An 18,083-nucleotide genomic window follows, 5' to 3' on the forward strand; every position below is an offset into this window, starting at 1 on the left:
ACTCTAGGGACACAGAGACACGGGGACACAGACACTGGGAGACTAGGGGACACTGGGAGCCGTGGGGACACTGGGAGCCGTGGGGACACTGGGACACTAGCGACATTGACTGGGAGACATGGGGACACTGGGAGACATGGAGACACTGTCTGCCTGCAGACTGGGAGCTGCTGTCTGAACTCTCTGTGCTGTGTAGCTGCTCCCCTGCGGATCAGTGAGTAGAGAGAGGAAGGGAGGTATATGCTGTAACTTCCTATCCCTGCCTCTCTCCACACACAGTGATCCCTACTGGCTGGTGCTGGTATTGCAGAGTAATCTCAATTTATACTGAGAAAAATATCTGCATTTGTATTGCCGGTATTACTGCAATACCGGCACGGCCAGGCAGCCCCAAATACTGGCTGTGCTGGTAAAATATCAGTCAGGTGGCAAACCCCAGAGTAGTGTGTAGAAAAAGTTTTTTTTGTTTTTTTTTTTAAATGGGCCTATTCCATGGGGCTGGGCCTGGAGCTGCAGCTCCATCAGCCTATATGTTAGTCCGGCCCTGCGTATAGCGTGTCCTACAATCAAATGTATGTATATACAGGGGCTGGCATGATACACAGTGATCTATTTGCCAATAGCTGAACTAAAATTCTATCAGCCCTCCAAGGAAAATGGGGAAGGAGGAGCTGATAAAAACCATTTCCAGGACTGATTTTTATTCACAGTACAGCACTACTACTAATAAAGGCTGCTGAGTGCTACATTGCCACATGTATTGTCCCTGGGAATGCCTATTCTTGTAACCTGTTACTCTGTATTACCTGATAATACAGAGAACCACAATTCTGACCAGATGCATTCTGAAAGATACTTTAGAAGTAAAGCTATACTGTACTCATTCACACCGTTACGTTATATAAATACCACCAGTAGTGATAGTGATAACCAGAAAAGTTATCAAAATTATGCAATAATCCATAGATCTTACTCTATCAAAGAGTGTGCTTTCAGGCATATTCAATATGAATAAAGAAACCCACAATACTGGGAGACTTTTACATTTGAAAAAACAGGTCTTCTACTTTAGCAGTGTAATAAAGGAACATATTTTAAGGGACACTCTATGCACCAAAACAACTTTAGCTTAATGAATCAGTTTTGGTGTATAGAACATGCCCCTGCAGCCTCACTGCTCAATCCTCTGCCATTTAGGAGTTAAATCCCTTTGTTTATGAACCCTAGTCACACCTCCCTGCATGTGACTTGCACAGCCTTCCATAAACATTTCCTGTAAATAGTAATCTTATGTTTGATGTAAATTCTGTTTAATTAAGTATTTCTTATTTCCTGCTCTGTTAATAGCTTGCTAGACCATGCAGGACTTTCCTGTATGTGATTAAAGTTCAATTTACAGAGCAGGAGATAAAAACTTTTCAAATAAGTTACATCCAATTGAAAATGAAACAATTTTTTCCCCAGGAAGACTACGTCAGTCACAGCTAGAGGAAAGGTGACTAGGGCTGCACAAATAAAAAATTAAAAAAAGTAATGTAAGTCCTAAATGGTAGAGAATTGAGCAGTTAGACTGCAGTGGAAGGATTTATTATTATTATTATTTTATTATTTATATAGCGGCAGCAAATTCCGTAGCGCTGTACAATGGGTGGACTAACAGACACGTAATTGTAACCAGACAAATGGACGCACAGGAACAGAGGGGTTGAGGGCCCTGCTCAATGAGCTTAATTATAGACTAAAACTACTTTATTAAGCTAAAGTTGTTTTGGTGACTAAAGTGTCCCTTTAAATGTCTGTCTTCTCTGAAAGAAAGCAACCTTTCTGGAAATTATATATTCGATTGTACACTACACTGCACTGCCAAAGGCAATGTATGAATGATAGACATGAGTATTACTGGATCTTAGAGTGGCAAGGCTTAATCCTGAAAAAGAAAAAAGGAAAATAGCCAGAATATACTAAAATCAATGTCAACAAAAAACAGAATAACAACCTGTTCATATCTGGCTTCCCAGACCTAGCCGGGTCAGGGAAATCACAATAACAAAATCAAGGTCAGGAATTAGCCCGGCCTGGAATGACAAAATCAGGGTCAGAACAAGCTGAATCACAGACAAGAAGAAAACAAAATCCAGAATAATGCTCTTAGGGGCACAGAACCACAAAACGACACTGATCCCAAGGAGGTACAGATTCATATGGGATCAAGCCCTGATGGCATCATTATGTTCCAGGTGGATATGCACAATTCAGACTCTCTGACAAAGACTTCTAAAAAAACCATAAAATTATTTAATGTTGCCGCATGCAAGTGTGGCAAAAATGACACAGGAGCTTCAAACCCAGTTCTGTATGTGATCTTCCAAGTATGTGTCTGAGACCTTAACAGCTGAAAGTTCAGAAGAGAATTTAAGTTGTTTTTTACAGCTACTATCCTACCTGAAAAACAGACATGCATTACAGGTAGTTTCCAGCCCTTTGGGCTTAATTCTCAAACATATATGCCAAATAACAATAACTGCAAATTATTTTCAACCTGTATATCATGTAATGATGACGGTAACATCTACAGCACTGGAATATCTATAGACATGGAACATCATTGCCTTTGTAAACATAAATAAATACAGAGAATTATCATTGCAGTTGCTTAGGGGAATATCACCACACCAAGAAGGTGCCCCCCTTCATAATGCCAATAACATGCTGTGTAAATTATGCAAAACAGCCTTTCTAAATGCGGCAACTACTGGAATTTACCACAAACTACCTAATAAACCACTTAAAGGGACACTCTATGCACCAAAACAACTTTAGCTTAATAAAGCAGTTTTGGTGTATAGATCATGCCCCTGCAGTGGCTCAACTCTCTGCCATTTAATTAAATTACTTAACCCACTTTGTTTATGCAGCCCTAAGCACACCTTCCCTAGCTGTAACTTTACACACTACCTGTAAAGAGAGATCTATTTTTTTATTTACTTTATAGCACAGTGAGTTTAACTTGGAATTTCTTATCCATGGTAAATGGTAAAGGTACTATGTAAAAACCATGATGGCAAACATACTGTGCATTTCGACAGTTACTGCCACCATGATACTAAGCTTTAGTCGTTCCCTCTAGCAACAGGTGACATCATTATGCCACATGTCACAGATCCATGCAGGAATGCAGAATGGTGTTATCACTAGCAAAAGAAAAAACTGGAATGGGTTAACTAAAAAAGTGCACCCAAAATCAGAATCTACACCCTAAATGGATCTGCTCCGCCAATTAATTGCAAAGAGTTGCCAGTAATGGAGCATAAAACGAACTAATTACAGTATATATGAATCTTTATTAGTCCCTCTTAAGGGAAATAAAACAAAATAAATAGAGTGAAAAAGTGTGTATGTACAGTGACCATAAAAATAGGATCATCAATTAATCTATCCACACAGTATCACTCACGCTGTATGACTAACTTAGGTAGCTATTGGAAGATAAAGTATTAGCAAGAGCTTATTGTAGAAGGTTCCAAATGCTACCTTATCCGCAATCACCTAGATATACTAGAAAATGTGGGCGAAACTCACAATATATGCATGTCTCATTACTGAATGTTGAAACAGCTAAGAGAAACTGTTGCAAACAACTTATAAGCGGACACTATCCGTAGGTCGACTATGCAAAGTGTGGACTAGAGAAAAAATAATAAATAAGAATATATCCCCTGAAAGTGGAGACTGTTTGCATAAATCTTGATAGAGCAATGTGCTTACAACTGCACATATATTGCTATTTACTAAAGTAATCCACAATAGGTATAGTCAAAAGTAACATTAGGGTTGTTAGGGGATCCCCATCTACTTTAAATCCCATACAGTGTTTGGCTCTGTACAGGTAGGAACCTCCCATTACATTTCCTAGTATGGGGGAGGTGAAGATATAGAAGAGATAATGAAGGTGTGACAGATGCATTTTAAGGTAGACTAATCAAGTCCAGGAGAATGATATGTAGCACCCCAGCTATCAGAAGAATCACAGATCTGCAGGAAGGACCAATAACAGCATGTGTCACTGCCTGGGAAATTCTCAGACACTCTGGAGTAATTATAGGTCATTCCTAGAATCCTCTAATGGGAGACACCATGTTAAGACTTTTTTATGCAGACATGCATTTTGTGAGTATATATGTATATATATAAATATATATTTTTTTCACATAATTTACATGCAGTTAGTTCCTTTGCTCCAATCAGACACACATCAAGCCTTTAGAGATAATTCTGATGACATCTTCATGTACAGTATACATTATATATTAACAAGAGTAGTGGGATTAACATGTGTCAAAATATACCCACACACAAAACATGATTGTATACAGGTTCATTATTTTGCTTGTGGGAAAGGCAAGACGTTGTATAGCAGCGGTTCTTAAAACCTGGGTTGGTTGTCACGGGTCCAGCAGTCATGGGGGCCTCTGCACTGGTACTTCTCTTCTTGCCTGGGCCCACCGCACTCCAAAGTAATGCTATATATATGCCACTGCTGGCTTCCAAGCGGGGTCCAGGACACAATGAGCTCCCACTTAGGTACTCTTGCGAGTTGCGACTGTAAAGCATGCACGCAATGCATGCTGGTCTCGCAACAGGAGGCAAGGACTGTCTGCTGGAGTGGGAAGATGGAGACTGCTGGGACCCTCTTTGCTGGCTCAATCAACTGAGCCACCGGACCACCAGGGAATCCAGTGTCTCCTCTCCCTGGCTACAGGGAAGAGGCAGGGAGAAAGGAATAAATAAAGAATTACTAAAAATGTTTTTTTTTTTTAAATACCACCCCACAGCATTTGTCCAATATAAAGACACATCCACTACACACACAGCATCCACTACACAAACACACAGCATCCACTACACAAACACACACCCACTGCATCCACTATACACATAGCATCCACTACACAAACACACAAACAGCGTTCACTAAACAAATGCACACACTGCATTCACTATACACACAGCATTCACTACACAAACACACACAGCAACCACTACACAAAACACAAACTGCATTCGAGAGTTATCTACTAAACAGCTGAAAGATCAACATTACAAAAAAAATAATTTTCTTAATTTTGCTCTTTAAGTTGTTTAATAGAAAACACCCTAATTTGTTATCCTTATGCAGGATTGTCATATTTAAGGATACCAAATTAGAACTCTATCTACTAAAACAGACATTCTCATGCAAAACTACACACACCACAATCACAGACATACACACATATATAATCACATTAACATTTAATCACTGATATACACAAACACACACATATAATCACCTAAATTCACATGATTTTTATTTATTTTTTGCCCTCTGTGAATGGGAGGGTTGGAGTGAATCCTCTCCCTGGTGGGCAATGGGTCCTTCCAGGGATCTCGGTGTTGTTCATGCACAGTTCCCATGTGCACCCAGTAGTGATGCTGGGGCCATGTGATGTCATATCCTGGCTGCGAATAAGCACTACAGGTCATGCGAGGGAGTTGTGAAGAATACAGTTAGTCCTTAGCTCCCTAGCCACTTGTTCACTCACTTCACCAGTATATTTAGGCGGACAAGGCACCTACTTGGGGGTAGGCAGGTGCCTACTCTCTCAAGTGAGAGCTGGTAAGTGTAGTGAGGCTCCCCGGGGGCCGTGTCTCTCCCTGATATCCGCTTGTCCCTCTGAGTCTGCAGGCAGCCTGACAATTACTGTTAAGCAGTCTCAAGGCACAGAGGGACACCCGTGTTCCCTAAGGGAACAGAGCAGAGAGCAGTATAGTGGCTTCTAGAGCCCTCTCTTAAACAGCGCCCTAGGCATCTGTGCCACTGACGGCTCTGCAAGCTGCACAATGAGGAACACTACCTTAACGCGAAATGACACTTCAGCGTGCTGTTTTTTATTTTACAAAAAGTTTTCAATAAAAATTGGCACTTTCATAAATGAACCTTGTTGGCTGTCAATCAGGCAATCAGTTATGCCACTTCCTGGTGTGCTTAGCTCAGTGGAGTCAAGAGGCAGCCTATTGCCCAGAGCACCTGCCTTGCAAAGACCTTTCACTGAGTTGCATCGGGAAGTCTGTGATTGGACAGCCACAGAAAGTCTGGGCGGGGTTAGAAGTGGAGGTTTCAGATAAAAGATCTGGAGCTTTAGCAAGTTGTTTTTAGATATACCCCAATGAACAAAATAATGAAATGCACACATGTTTATTGGGGGTATATCGACTAAACAAGAATTTCTTAATTTGAGGTTGGGGTGGGCAGTGGAGCCTCTCTTTATGAACCAACCTGAATAATTTTCCCAATTTTACTCCTTGTCCAGCTTTGCCACTCCACATTATCCTATCATTGATCTGTTAAATAAGCATGCACACTCCCAGTGCCAAGTATCATGAAATTTAACAGCAACCACACCAAAGTATGTGTGCCAAGGACTCTACACCAAACAAGCTAAATCAGGAGAGGCTCACACAACCAAAATTATAATGTAAGAGGAGGCAGGAATGAACTAACCAGAAAGTAGTATCTTATGCAAAATCATAGTAAACTGCCTACAATACAGATTGCAGAAGTACAATAATGATGCTGGGAAGAGTCTAATAAATGTGTTTTGATGTATTAAATTTAGTATTTTATTACAATTTAAAAAATTGTCCAGTCTCTTTAGAACTGTTTATCAATATGGATCTGACTTTTATAATGATACTTGATCGAATGAGCTCTCAGTTGTTACTGAATCTTGGTTGTATGGTATCAAAACTTTTACGAATAAAATAAAATTGGCAATTAGCCAAATGTACAATAATTGTCAATGCTGATATAGTAATCTGTTCTTTACAGATCGTGTTCGAGAATGGAATGTCCCAATATATCTGATCTACAGGGATCAGATTCTGAAAACACCAAGGGGCTAAAGAATGGATCAACAACAAGCCAATATCATGCACATAATTTGAGGGAAAAAAACACTGAAAATGATAGATTAATGCTATGCCTTATTATCCAAATCTAGAACAAAGCTGAACGCACTTGGCTTGTCTAGGGGCAGTTAAATGAATTAGAAAAATGAAGTGTTAAGTGAATTAGAAAAATAAACACACCACCCAAAGTGGTATGAGCCAATTTTAGCAAACGAATTATAGATGAATAATAGGATTTGCCCATGATCATTGATAATTATAATGGATTGCATAAGATCCAGACCATAATTGATTACAAGATTTACATAATAATTCTAAAGGAAAAAAAAAATACCAAAATCTAAAAAGGCAAAAACCGTTTATATTCCTCAAATATTGCTTTATTTCACGTACTTGCCTTTCTTGGTGCATGTGCTGCTCTCATTGCAAGCTGTAGTGTTTATGGTGCTTAAAGTGTTCCTTTACAAAGGTTCAGAAAACAATATCAGATTGGATCAAATCTGTTTAAATAGCAGGAGGACACTTTAAATTTGTGACAGGTAGACAAGGTGTTACTGTAAAACCTCAGGCCAAAGCAAATATTGAGCATTTGGGAGCAGAGTAGCTAATCAACTCGCCAAACAAAACAAAACATGGGAAACCAAAACCAACTGCTTAGTTGTGGCTTGGTAAAAAAAATATCCTACACTGCAGGTATGCCAGAGGCACAGAATGTACAGCTTAGAACACTGGAACATTTTATAATGTCTTGTTATTAGGAGCTATTCCATTTCTAATAACATTCTGAAAAGGTCACAAGATACGGATGTGTGAATGTGCATTGCTTAGCCACCAATATAATACACCAGGCTTGCTCACCCTATAGCTGCATATAAAAGGGCAAAGCCTCTAAATTTGATCCAAAGTGCCTTATTAATATCGATGTTCGTTACTTATTAGATGTATCTAACCTGTGTGTGTGTGTGGTGTGTGCACATACGCCAAAGACACTCCTTTTACACACCACTATCCTCCCCTAGAGAGAGCTTCAGCCACACACACACACAAGCAGGATTAGTCACTGGGAAGATCATTGCACACCGCCTGGTTTACAAAAAAAACGTATTCACACCAGACTGCTATCAATTTTGAAAGCAGTTCCATTAATCTGATTAGTGGAACGGTTTCAGGTGGATAGATTACTTATCCTATTAGCATTTCCAGGAAAGGGACTTATGGGATGAGATCAGTCCCCAAAGATCAGAATGAAATGCTCCTGATTGGTGGAGTCTCCTGCTATAAACATTATACAGTATCTTTGCTTATATATTTTTTAAACCATTTATTTCATATAATGGATTTACAATTGTGATGGACACCTGCCCATTGTGTCCCTTTAAGAAGTATTTCCAACCTTTGGTTACTAAACTTCATTGTGGCCAACAGTGAGCAGTCCATATATTTACAGTAAAGACTATATCCAGGTATACTTTAACTTTGGGTAAACTGATATTTGCAGATCATAATACAATTTATCGCATTACAGTCACCACTTAATGTGAATCTATTTCATTCACTGAAAAAGACGGCACTGAAAGCACTTGTAGAAGCGTGAACACGCTCATTTCCTAGATATTGTCTCCCTGCTTTGTCATCTCATGGGAATTGGTCTTCTAGAAATGAAGCATATTGTATTCCTGTACTTCCTTCTAGTTGCATGCCGTTATCACTTAATTTTACATATTTGGAGTTGTCAGCTCATTAATGCTCGCTTCTACAGCAAATAATGAATTTTGAAAAGACAAAGCTATGACTTCTAACCGTCAGACAGTATAGACTAGAGGATTAAGACTGGAAAACCATTAATGGTGTTATATGCCTCTTTTTATGTCACATGACGTACAGTAATTTATAATAAGATTACTGGACAATTCATGGGTTGTGATTCAGCTACTAAGCACCTTTTTTTATAAACGTGACTTGTTAGTAATATTATATGCAATTATTGTATTGGTTTTGTAGTTCAAGATCAGAGTCAAGATAGAATTAATAAAAGAATTACAGCATAAAAACACATTCAGGCACATAAATATATTTTAAAAAATAGCAGTTTAAATGGACACCACTTCCCCCAAACCACCCTGGCTGGTGTTGACACTATCTTAATGCACCATAGAAATATTAAAAGTTATACTTCCCTTTTGACATTTCTGAGAATGCTGTTAAGCTAGCCCTCCCATATTGCAGTGTCTGCCAAAACCAGGAAAAAACGGACAATTGTCAGCCAATCCTTGCTTTCTCAGTTAGAGTGTAGGATACCATGTACCCCAAACCAACAGGTACACATCATTCATTCACCTGGAAGGGCAACAAAGCTTTAACATTCCCCTATGATCAGAAGTATCCCCCAGGGCCAGTACAAGGGCTTTTATGAACCTATTACAAATGCATCCTTTATTTCTCGCCTTTTGAGTTTCTCTCTCTGCCAATCTCTTCCTTATTTTCTCCAAGTTTTTTCAGTGTCCTTCTATGTGATTCAGCTGCAAGTGGTTCCAATATTCTGTATTTTTCCGAATATTTCTATGCAAAGCTTTTCCTCCCCCTCTGTTTTCATCCCACTGTCTCTGCCAGTCCGTGAGTGTTGACGTTTGTGTGTGTGATTCTCCATGTGTGTTTCTAGAAAGTTACAACTGAAGGCTGATGCTTGAATTGTTGTGAATGAGGAGGCTGGTGTGTTAGGTTGTATGTGTGTGGTGCAAGGAGAGACTGGGTGTGTATGTGGCTACTATCCCTGGTGATCCCGTGGGGACGTTTCCATTCCATAGGCAAAGCATGCGGCCTGTACGTCTGATGGGTGCAGATCAGAGTAATTGTTCTTTTCAGGTCTGTCACTAAGTAAATGACTCATGAAAACCCAACAACAATACTGTGAGTCATTCAGAAGTGCAAAGTAGGAAGTAGACAGTGGTCTGAAACCCCTAGAGTTGCAGACCACACATGTGGCGGATGTGTGGCAGACACCACCAAAACTGTGCTAAATCTCCGACAAGAGAATATAGCACTTCCTTGGCTCTCCGTTCCCCCTCCCCTCCTTGTGGTCCCGGTAAGTACATCTCTCTATCCCATCCACAGACCGTCACCGAGATTGGGCGCTCCAACAAGAGCTATCTGGGAATGTATAAAATGTGGTGGTTCAGGGACCTTAATTACTGTTTGGGTTTTTTTCTGTATTGGGCTCTCTGTATCTGGGAGATAATTAGTTTAGCGAGAGTTGACTCAATTACAGAGACATCAGGCACAGAGACATCAGGGCGACATCAACTATGTATTGAATGGAGACCCCCATACTGGGTGTCTGTGCATAAAAGGCTGCATTTTGCTCAATACAACTGGTTATTCTTCCCAGCATTATGTGTAGTCTGATGTCTGTAAAAAGGGTCTGTAATCACTGAAGGGCTTTTCTTCTAACTGAGAGAGAATCCTAGCAGAGGTATCTAGGCGGGATACATGGGCATTTCTGTATAGTAAGGGTAACATGGTTAATTTTTTAAAGTAAGGGTAAGCAGTGCCACACAGGGAGGTCAAAGATTTTCCTACAGGTAAGTGAACAAGAGGAACGGCCACTCTACATACTCTTTGCCCATGGCATGCATATCACCTGGGGTATATTTACCAAAGATTGGTAAACTTTACCAAGCCTTCTGTGCAAATTATACGAGAATTGTCGTTATGCTGCTTAGCATGGAATAATTCAATGGCCATTATAACTAAAATTCTATCTGTATTTCATAACATATTCTTGTACATGGGATCATGTAACTATGAAAACTACCCCGGGAACGCAATAGGCCACAATTATTGACATTAAGTAAGCCATCTCCTTGTTTACACACAAGTATAAAAACATTACTAACAGCAATGAAACATGTATTGCTCAGTTGACAATGAAAGAAGAAAAACACAACAAACAACAAATTGTTGGTTTTATAATGCTAATCTGTTAACTAAATAGTGTGCACATAATGTAAAGCATTACGCACACTATCTAAATGGCACTGTAAAAATAAATCAAGAGAATGCTTTGAAAACAATCCTGTCATTCACAAAAGTGTGCTTTGTATGCAGATTAAAAGAAATGCCAATGAGAAGACTATTATAGGTAAACCTCTAATTTGTAAAAGTAAATAGATTGTACGTGATCCCATGCATCCCACAATACACTGTGAAAAGGATTTCATGCCATGGAAGTTCCTAATGCCAGGGCCCCATTTTAAGTCACTGATGGGCTCTCGGCATACTTTCTAATGATTTAGGAAAGATTTAACGGTGGACCTAGTGAAAATGCCACATAACCCAGGGCTTATCGGTATTAGTTAATCTCTTAATACATGACACTAAATCCTTGCACTAGCTATAGGTGTCCAACCACAGGAGTGGATAAAGAGAAATGTAGTTCAGGAGAATGAAGACTGCACTCTTTTAAGCTGTCACAAAGCAAAACACTAACCGGCTGTACTATACAGAGGACTAACATCACAAATTATGTAAGACTTTCAAAATCAAGAAACAGGTTGCTCAAATATTCAAAATATGTCAAATTTAGAGGGAATAAAATAAGCAAATGGTTTTAATGATACCTGCAAATATTGTACTAGAAGCATTGTTATATAATTTCCTAAGGAACCAGATGTGTCTCTTGAAATACAATTAAGAGAAAAATGCAGCTCACTAAATCTACTTTACAATAGATACAATAAATACTTTTACATTCTATGTCAATCCTTGTCAAGATATAAAAACCTAAAAGCTATAAAACTACATTCTCGGCATGACTTCCCATCAGTCATTGCGCAGTGTCTTTTATGTTTAGCAAACAGTAAAATTAAAAATATTGATTATTTTAACGTCATTGGAAGAAAAAAAAAAACCAACAACAACGTATGTGTTGTTTGTTAATCAGGCACGACTGCTGCATTACCAAGCTGAGATGTAAAGCAGTTTTTGCAATATTTTCTTTTGCAAGAGAGATTAAAAAATAAGCCATGCTTTTGTTTTTATAAATATGGGAAATAAAATGTTTTAGACTTGTGTGATCTATGCAGGGAAAGCAATTCATTTCTATAAATTGCTCATAAGCTCAATCGTCATAATGTGAGTTGCAAGTGAGCAATTATAGGGTGGGATATGTTTATAAAAGTGTTTTGAATAGAAAAGCGGAATTTTAGAACAGATCCCCAACGCTCTATTTGCAACACTTTTAGAATATAAACCTCCTCCAATTCACCTCATTCAGCTGTATCTGTGTAAAACCTTAATGGTGCCATAGCAACAGTGTAGCCACATTTTCCTCACAGTTAAAGAGACTCCATGAACACCAAAAATGCTAGAGCGCCCTGTAGTGATTACTGTGCCAAGAGCCTTCAAGCATCATCCGACACTAAACTGTTAACCTCTTTAAAAACGGTCTAAAACTTACTTCACTTTGTGGGGTGGCAGTGCTGCATATGTTGATGTTCATTCTTCCTCATTATAATATGAGGGCCTCTAATAATGATGGTTCTGGAGGACTCCTGACACCAAATTAACTATAGTGCACTGTTGTGGTTATGGTGCTCAGAGTATTGCTTTAAAGTGAAAAAGTCAATTTTTTTAGAATTTTTTAATTGCAAAAATTGCTGTTATGTTTTTAACATTTAACATTTCAAAGCAAATCAAACGATGTCTATAAAAAAAAGTTACGTTTAGCTTCTGGGAAAAAAATACTTATTTTTCTTGTTTGTTAACACCTGAAAGCAAATGTATCTTCCTCGAGAACATGCAAAAATATTTTTGGAAGACTCCCATAGACTCCCCTTTTTGTACAACAGTGAGATATTTGGAGCTCCCGGCAGATTATTTGTAAAGATATCTCCTAACCGAAATTAATCTCCACTTTTGACTTTTTCCATACATTATATACGTATATGTATAACGTTTTTAGAACATACAAATCAATTACTCATAAAAAATGTCTGTCAGTTGGACCAGATATTCAGGATCTGATTCTTCCTCAGTGACGTCAGCAGAGATCTAGAAATAGTTTTAATTTCTCAGCCAATCCTGGTCCTAGCAATGTTTTCAAGATGAGAAGTACAGTGTAAGCTGTATAGTACAGCCATAGTTGAAAATACTTTGTTCTTTAATTTTAGTCAATATGAATGGAACCATTAATGCAAATTAAAAGCTAGCATGTCTTGTCCTACTCTCTCTAATAAATCCCTATTTCCATCCTTTATCTGTCTCACCACTTCCTCTTGAAAGTGTGGAAACAATACAGTGTAAGGTGGACATAGGTTCTGGATTTGCATTGCACAGTAATGTGTAACTATAGACAATACAGAACCTCCAGTTGCAATAACAATTCAGAGTAAAACACAAAGGATTGTGTGAGCGCGTGCCATTTTCTTATGAATATAATTGTTACCCCACCCTTTGATGTCCTTTTTCCCGCCTTTTCTATTATGTACTGAAATCATCCATCTCTCTGACTTTCTTTATTCCTCTATGTTTTTTTGCTCCTTTTTTTATCCTGATGATTTTACCATTGATAATGTTCACAAAAAAGGACTAATAAGTAATAATACAAGGGGGAAAAAAGGCGCAATCACAATTTTTGTATATGTTAAAACAAAAAGGAAGCTAGTGAAAGTTCCTTACTTGTCAAATAAAATCCGCCATTGGCAGAAAAGGTTTTCGTAAAGAAAAGGAACATTTTTATATTTTTTTTACAGCTGTGAACCAAAAACAAAACAAACAAACAAAAACAAAAACAGGAAAATTAAATGACTGGTAAAAGAGCACTAAGGAATTAATAGGCGCAAAACAAAAAGACATGCCAGAAAATAGAAAACACTATCTACTTATAGGCCATATAGCTGTGCAATTCAATAATTGTAGAATACGATTTTATAATAGCAATCTTTTATTACTGTTTTATGAATGTATGCTCTGGGTAGAGAAGAAGAGGGGAAAATTATTATATAGTGTCAAGTTTGTTGAATCCACCTTAAAAAAGGATCCAGGAAAACAAAATGGATGGATGGCCGAGTCCCTTTGTTTACATTACTGAGGATATAAAAGTAATCTTACACAGGTTAATGGATAAAAAAAAAAAAAAAGAATTCAAATATAGCTCCAAGGCTGCAGATACAGGTTTAACCAGTCCAACCAACATCACTGCAGACTGTGGTGCACTGAGAGAAGGCAGACCAGTGAATGTGCAATAGGCTGCAGCCAGGACCTCAATACAGGTATGCTAGACAATAAATAAGACAGAACATCTGGATCTGGGACATATATTTTTTGAGCACAGTGCTGGATTAATTAGTTTGCTCTCCAAGGTAGGAACCTTAAAATCAGCCATAGTTGTAGCATGCAAACAAAAAAAATAACCCCATAAATAATGCACAGTATGACATTCAATTCAAGGAATACCTGTAGATGTCCAATTTGATCAACAAGTGGCTTGCTTAATTCCACCAATCTGTTACACAGGTAAAACACTTGAGTAATTCCCATCCCCTGTGCACTTTGATCAGATTTCCTAACCGTGTTATTGCATAAACATCGCCAGCTGTTAAAGGACTCCCGGGCTTTAGGGTTGCCAGAGCATGATGGGGATTATAGTCCTACAGTAGCTATAAGGGTTCACCTTTTAGATCGCTCTAGTTCAACCTTAGGTCAACTCAATGCACCCCCACACACACCACCGCCACCACCACTGCCGCTCTTGCAGTGTTCCGTCATCCAGAGAGATTAGAATGCTAAGCTTGATCCTACACAGCCGCTGCACACAGTCACTACATGTCAGTGGAATCCCCCAGACTGGAAACAAAATGAATCCTTTGAGAGCAATACGTTTTTGGTTCCATGGTTATTCAGTCCCCCATACACACTCACACACCCCCTGCCCATCATCTCAGAAATACCCTCACCTGCTGCAATAGCTCCTGCAACTGGGGCCATTCTAGGGCTCTTTGGAGACGTCTTTGCTGTCCCTTGTTCCGCCATCTTCAAAATACTGATTTATTTTCCTTTTATTAAAAAATAATAAAATAAAAAAATAACCCTTTGCGCCCCCTTCAACCCTTCTTCAGTCCTTCTCTCTCAAATGTCACCTTGTTCTTTCCTTCTCACATGGGGAGGAGATGGAGGAGGGTGAAGGCAGAGATCTGCTGTAGCAGTATCAATCAGGAAAGGAAAAAGGACATTTGTATGAAGGCTGCAAATTAAAGGTGCATGCAGCAGACAGCCCTGGCTGGAACCCAGGCACGGTGCAAGGAGGGAGGGTGCATCATGCAACCAGGGCTGGAGGGAGGTGCAGGGAAGGGGCTGAGCTTCAGCAGGGCCACAGGCAGAGAGCTGGCTGGCAACTCATTAAGCCGGTTTACCTTTCATTAAAGTGCTTTGGATGAAGAGGAGGGGGTTGTGAGTTAAGTGAGACACATAACTCTAGTTCCTGTTTCCCTTTCACATTTTTAACAGGTTTAATGATTTTTCTTTTGGTGACGCAGGTACATTACACTGATCAGTCACAATATAAAAACCACTGACAGGTGAAGTGAATAATTGATTATATCACAATGGTACCTGACAATGCGAGATATAATAGGCAGCAAGTGAATCAGTTTCAAATTGCATGTTTTGGAAGGAGGAAAAATGGGAAAGCCAAAAAAAATCTGAGTGATGTTAACAAGGGCCAAATAGTGATTGCATTGGTTAGGTCAGACTGGGTCACAGCATCTCCAAGTCTTGTTCCCGATGCAGTGCTTAGTACCTACCACAAGTGGTGCAAGGAAGGACAACTGGTAAACCGGCATCAGGGTCATGGGTGCTTAATGCTCATTGATTCACGTCCAAAGTGAAGACTAGCCTGTCTGGTCCCATCACACTGAAGAGTTACTGTAGCTCAAATTGGTTAAAAACTTAATGCTGGCCATGATAAAAAAAAAGGTGTGAGAACACACAGTGCATTTCAGTTTTCTGTGTATGATGCTGCGTAGCTGTAGAACAGTCAGAGTGCCCATGATGGCCCTTGTCCACTTCTGAAAGCACCTTCAATGGGGTTATGAGTGTTCGGGCGATGGAAGTTTGCCTGGTCTGAAGAATCACATATGGCCAGGGCCGTCTTTAATTTGGATTGGACCCTGGGCAAGCATTTACCTGGGCCCCCCTGACTACATATAGATACGCACAAATTCACTACCTGACACACACACGCAGATACACACTGACCGCATATAGATACACACAAGAACATACAGATACACACAGACTACATATAGATACACTGACACACACATAGACACACACAGATACAAACACTGGCATGCATGCAGATACAAAGGTACACACACTGACTTAATATAGATACACCGACACACACTCTGACACACATACAGACACACAGATACACAACCTGACACACATGCAGATATACAGATACAAACACACATACAGATACACACACAAACACAAATGAACATACAGATATAGAGACACATTCTGACAGACGTACTGACACAGACAGCCATACTGAAACACACATACACAAAGACATACTGAACCACACAGACACTGACGGACTCACACACACAGACATACAGATACACTGACAGACATACCGGCACATATACACACAGACAGATGGACATACTGAAACACACATACACTGACAGACATATTGACAAACACAGACATACAGAACCACACGGACACTGACATACTCACACATAGACATACAGACATTCTGGCACACATACACACAGACAGACAGACAGACATACTGAAACACACTTACAGACATACTGACACACTGACAGACTCACACACACACACACACACACACAGACATACTGACACACTGACAGACTCACACACACAGACATACTGACACACTGACAGACTCTCTCTCTCACACACACACAGACATACTGACACACTGACAGACATACACACATACATTGACAGACATGCACACATACTGAACCACACAGACACTGACAGACTCACACACACAGACATACAGATACACTGACAGACATACTGGCACAGTAACACATACACACATACATATATACTGACACACACACACACACTCATGCAAAATTTGATAACCACCCTCCAGTTTCCTTTTCCTGGATGGTGGCTTCCCTGGGGTCCAGTGGGCTGGCTGGGGTGGCTGGGAGTTAAGCTCTCCTGGCCTGGCCCCCTCCGGAACAGCTTCTTCCTCCCGCGTGGCTCCTGTTTCTGTGGGAGGAAGTGACGCGCGGCTGTCACTTCCTCCCAGTCGGCTGCCGAAAAGCAAGGGCCCGGTCGCGCTGTTAAAGCGCCACAGCGCCTGACCGGGCCCCTGCTGACACAGGCCCACCGGGTGGCCCTAAGTGCATGGGCCGCCCGATGGGCCCCCATAGTTTGCGGGCAGAGGGCAAATGGAGCAGCTGTCTTTGGCCCCCGATCAGGGACAGGGCCCAGGGCAGCTGCCCCGTTTGCCCCGCGTTAAAGACGGCCCTGCAGTGGCCGGCTGGGTGCACGTGTTTCCTTTATATGCGGAAGAGATGGCAGAGGGATGCAGTATGGGAAAAAGGTACCTGTACCAATGGCACCTGTCAAGAGGTAGAATATATTAGGCAGTAAGTGAACAGTCAGTTCTTAAATTTCAAGTATTGGGAAGTGGGGGAAAATGGCCAAGCAAAAAGATCTGAATGTCAGGATTATATTTGATCCAGCACACAGAATTGTATCACACCTAAAGACTAAGGATAATGTCTAACCAGGCTTTAGAATGGCCAGACTTAACGTACCAGAGAATAGTCAAAATACTTGCCGAGGTCAGGGACACAGAATGGGACACAATGATGAGGAAAGCCAGAAGTCAACTATACCAGAAATCAGGAAAGTCAAAACAAAGCCAAAGTCAAATACCAGAAAAAACACGACCAGGAACACACTCTCGGATAACCAGCTAGTGGAAACCACGACAGGGCACTGGCAAAAAGGTAATTTGGGTTTAAATAACCCTCTATGGGCTGTAATTGGCTGTCTCTGACTTTTTACCCCAAAACGTGCATGTACGTCTATGACGTGACGTCACACGCACATTGGCACCATCTTTAATG

At 40.1% G+C, this 18,083-nt stretch overlaps 1 protein-coding gene and 1 long non-coding RNA gene across 10 annotated transcripts in view; one reads left to right on the plus strand and one right to left on the minus strand.

Annotated features, from left to right (window-relative positions):
- Positions 1 to 6,989, plus strand: part of LOC134607691 (uncharacterized) — a 39,183-nt gene extending 32,194 nt beyond the window's left edge. Inside the window, exon 3 of the long non-coding RNA XR_010090682.1 lies at positions 6,869 to 6,989. This is a non-coding gene — a long non-coding RNA (uncharacterized LOC134607691). The remainder of the gene's footprint in view (positions 1 to 6,868) is intronic.
- MAP7D2 (MAP7 domain containing 2) overlaps positions 1 to 15,258 on the minus strand; it is a 140,637-nt gene extending 125,379 nt beyond the window's left edge. For 5 of the 9 annotated variants that reach the window (XM_063450200.1, XM_063450202.1, XM_063450201.1 and 2 more), the window contains exon 1: positions 14,901 to 15,257. In XM_063450200.1, the coding sequence (XP_063306270.1) occupies positions 14,901 to 14,976 (76 nt within the window). In that variant the 5' untranslated portion in view covers positions 14,977 to 15,257. Of the gene's footprint in view, positions 1 to 14,900 lie in introns of all 9 variants that reach the window. The other 4 variants (XM_063450204.1, XM_063450203.1, XM_063450205.1 and 1 more) reach the window with 2 other exon arrangements.
- Positions 15,259 to 18,083: the final 2,825 nt, after the last annotated feature.

This window comes from Pelobates fuscus, chromosome 1 (assembly GCF_036172605.1).
Source record: "Pelobates fuscus isolate aPelFus1 chromosome 1, aPelFus1.pri, whole genome shotgun sequence".
NCBI lineage: Eukaryota > Metazoa > Chordata > Amphibia > Anura > Pelobatidae > Pelobates > Pelobates fuscus.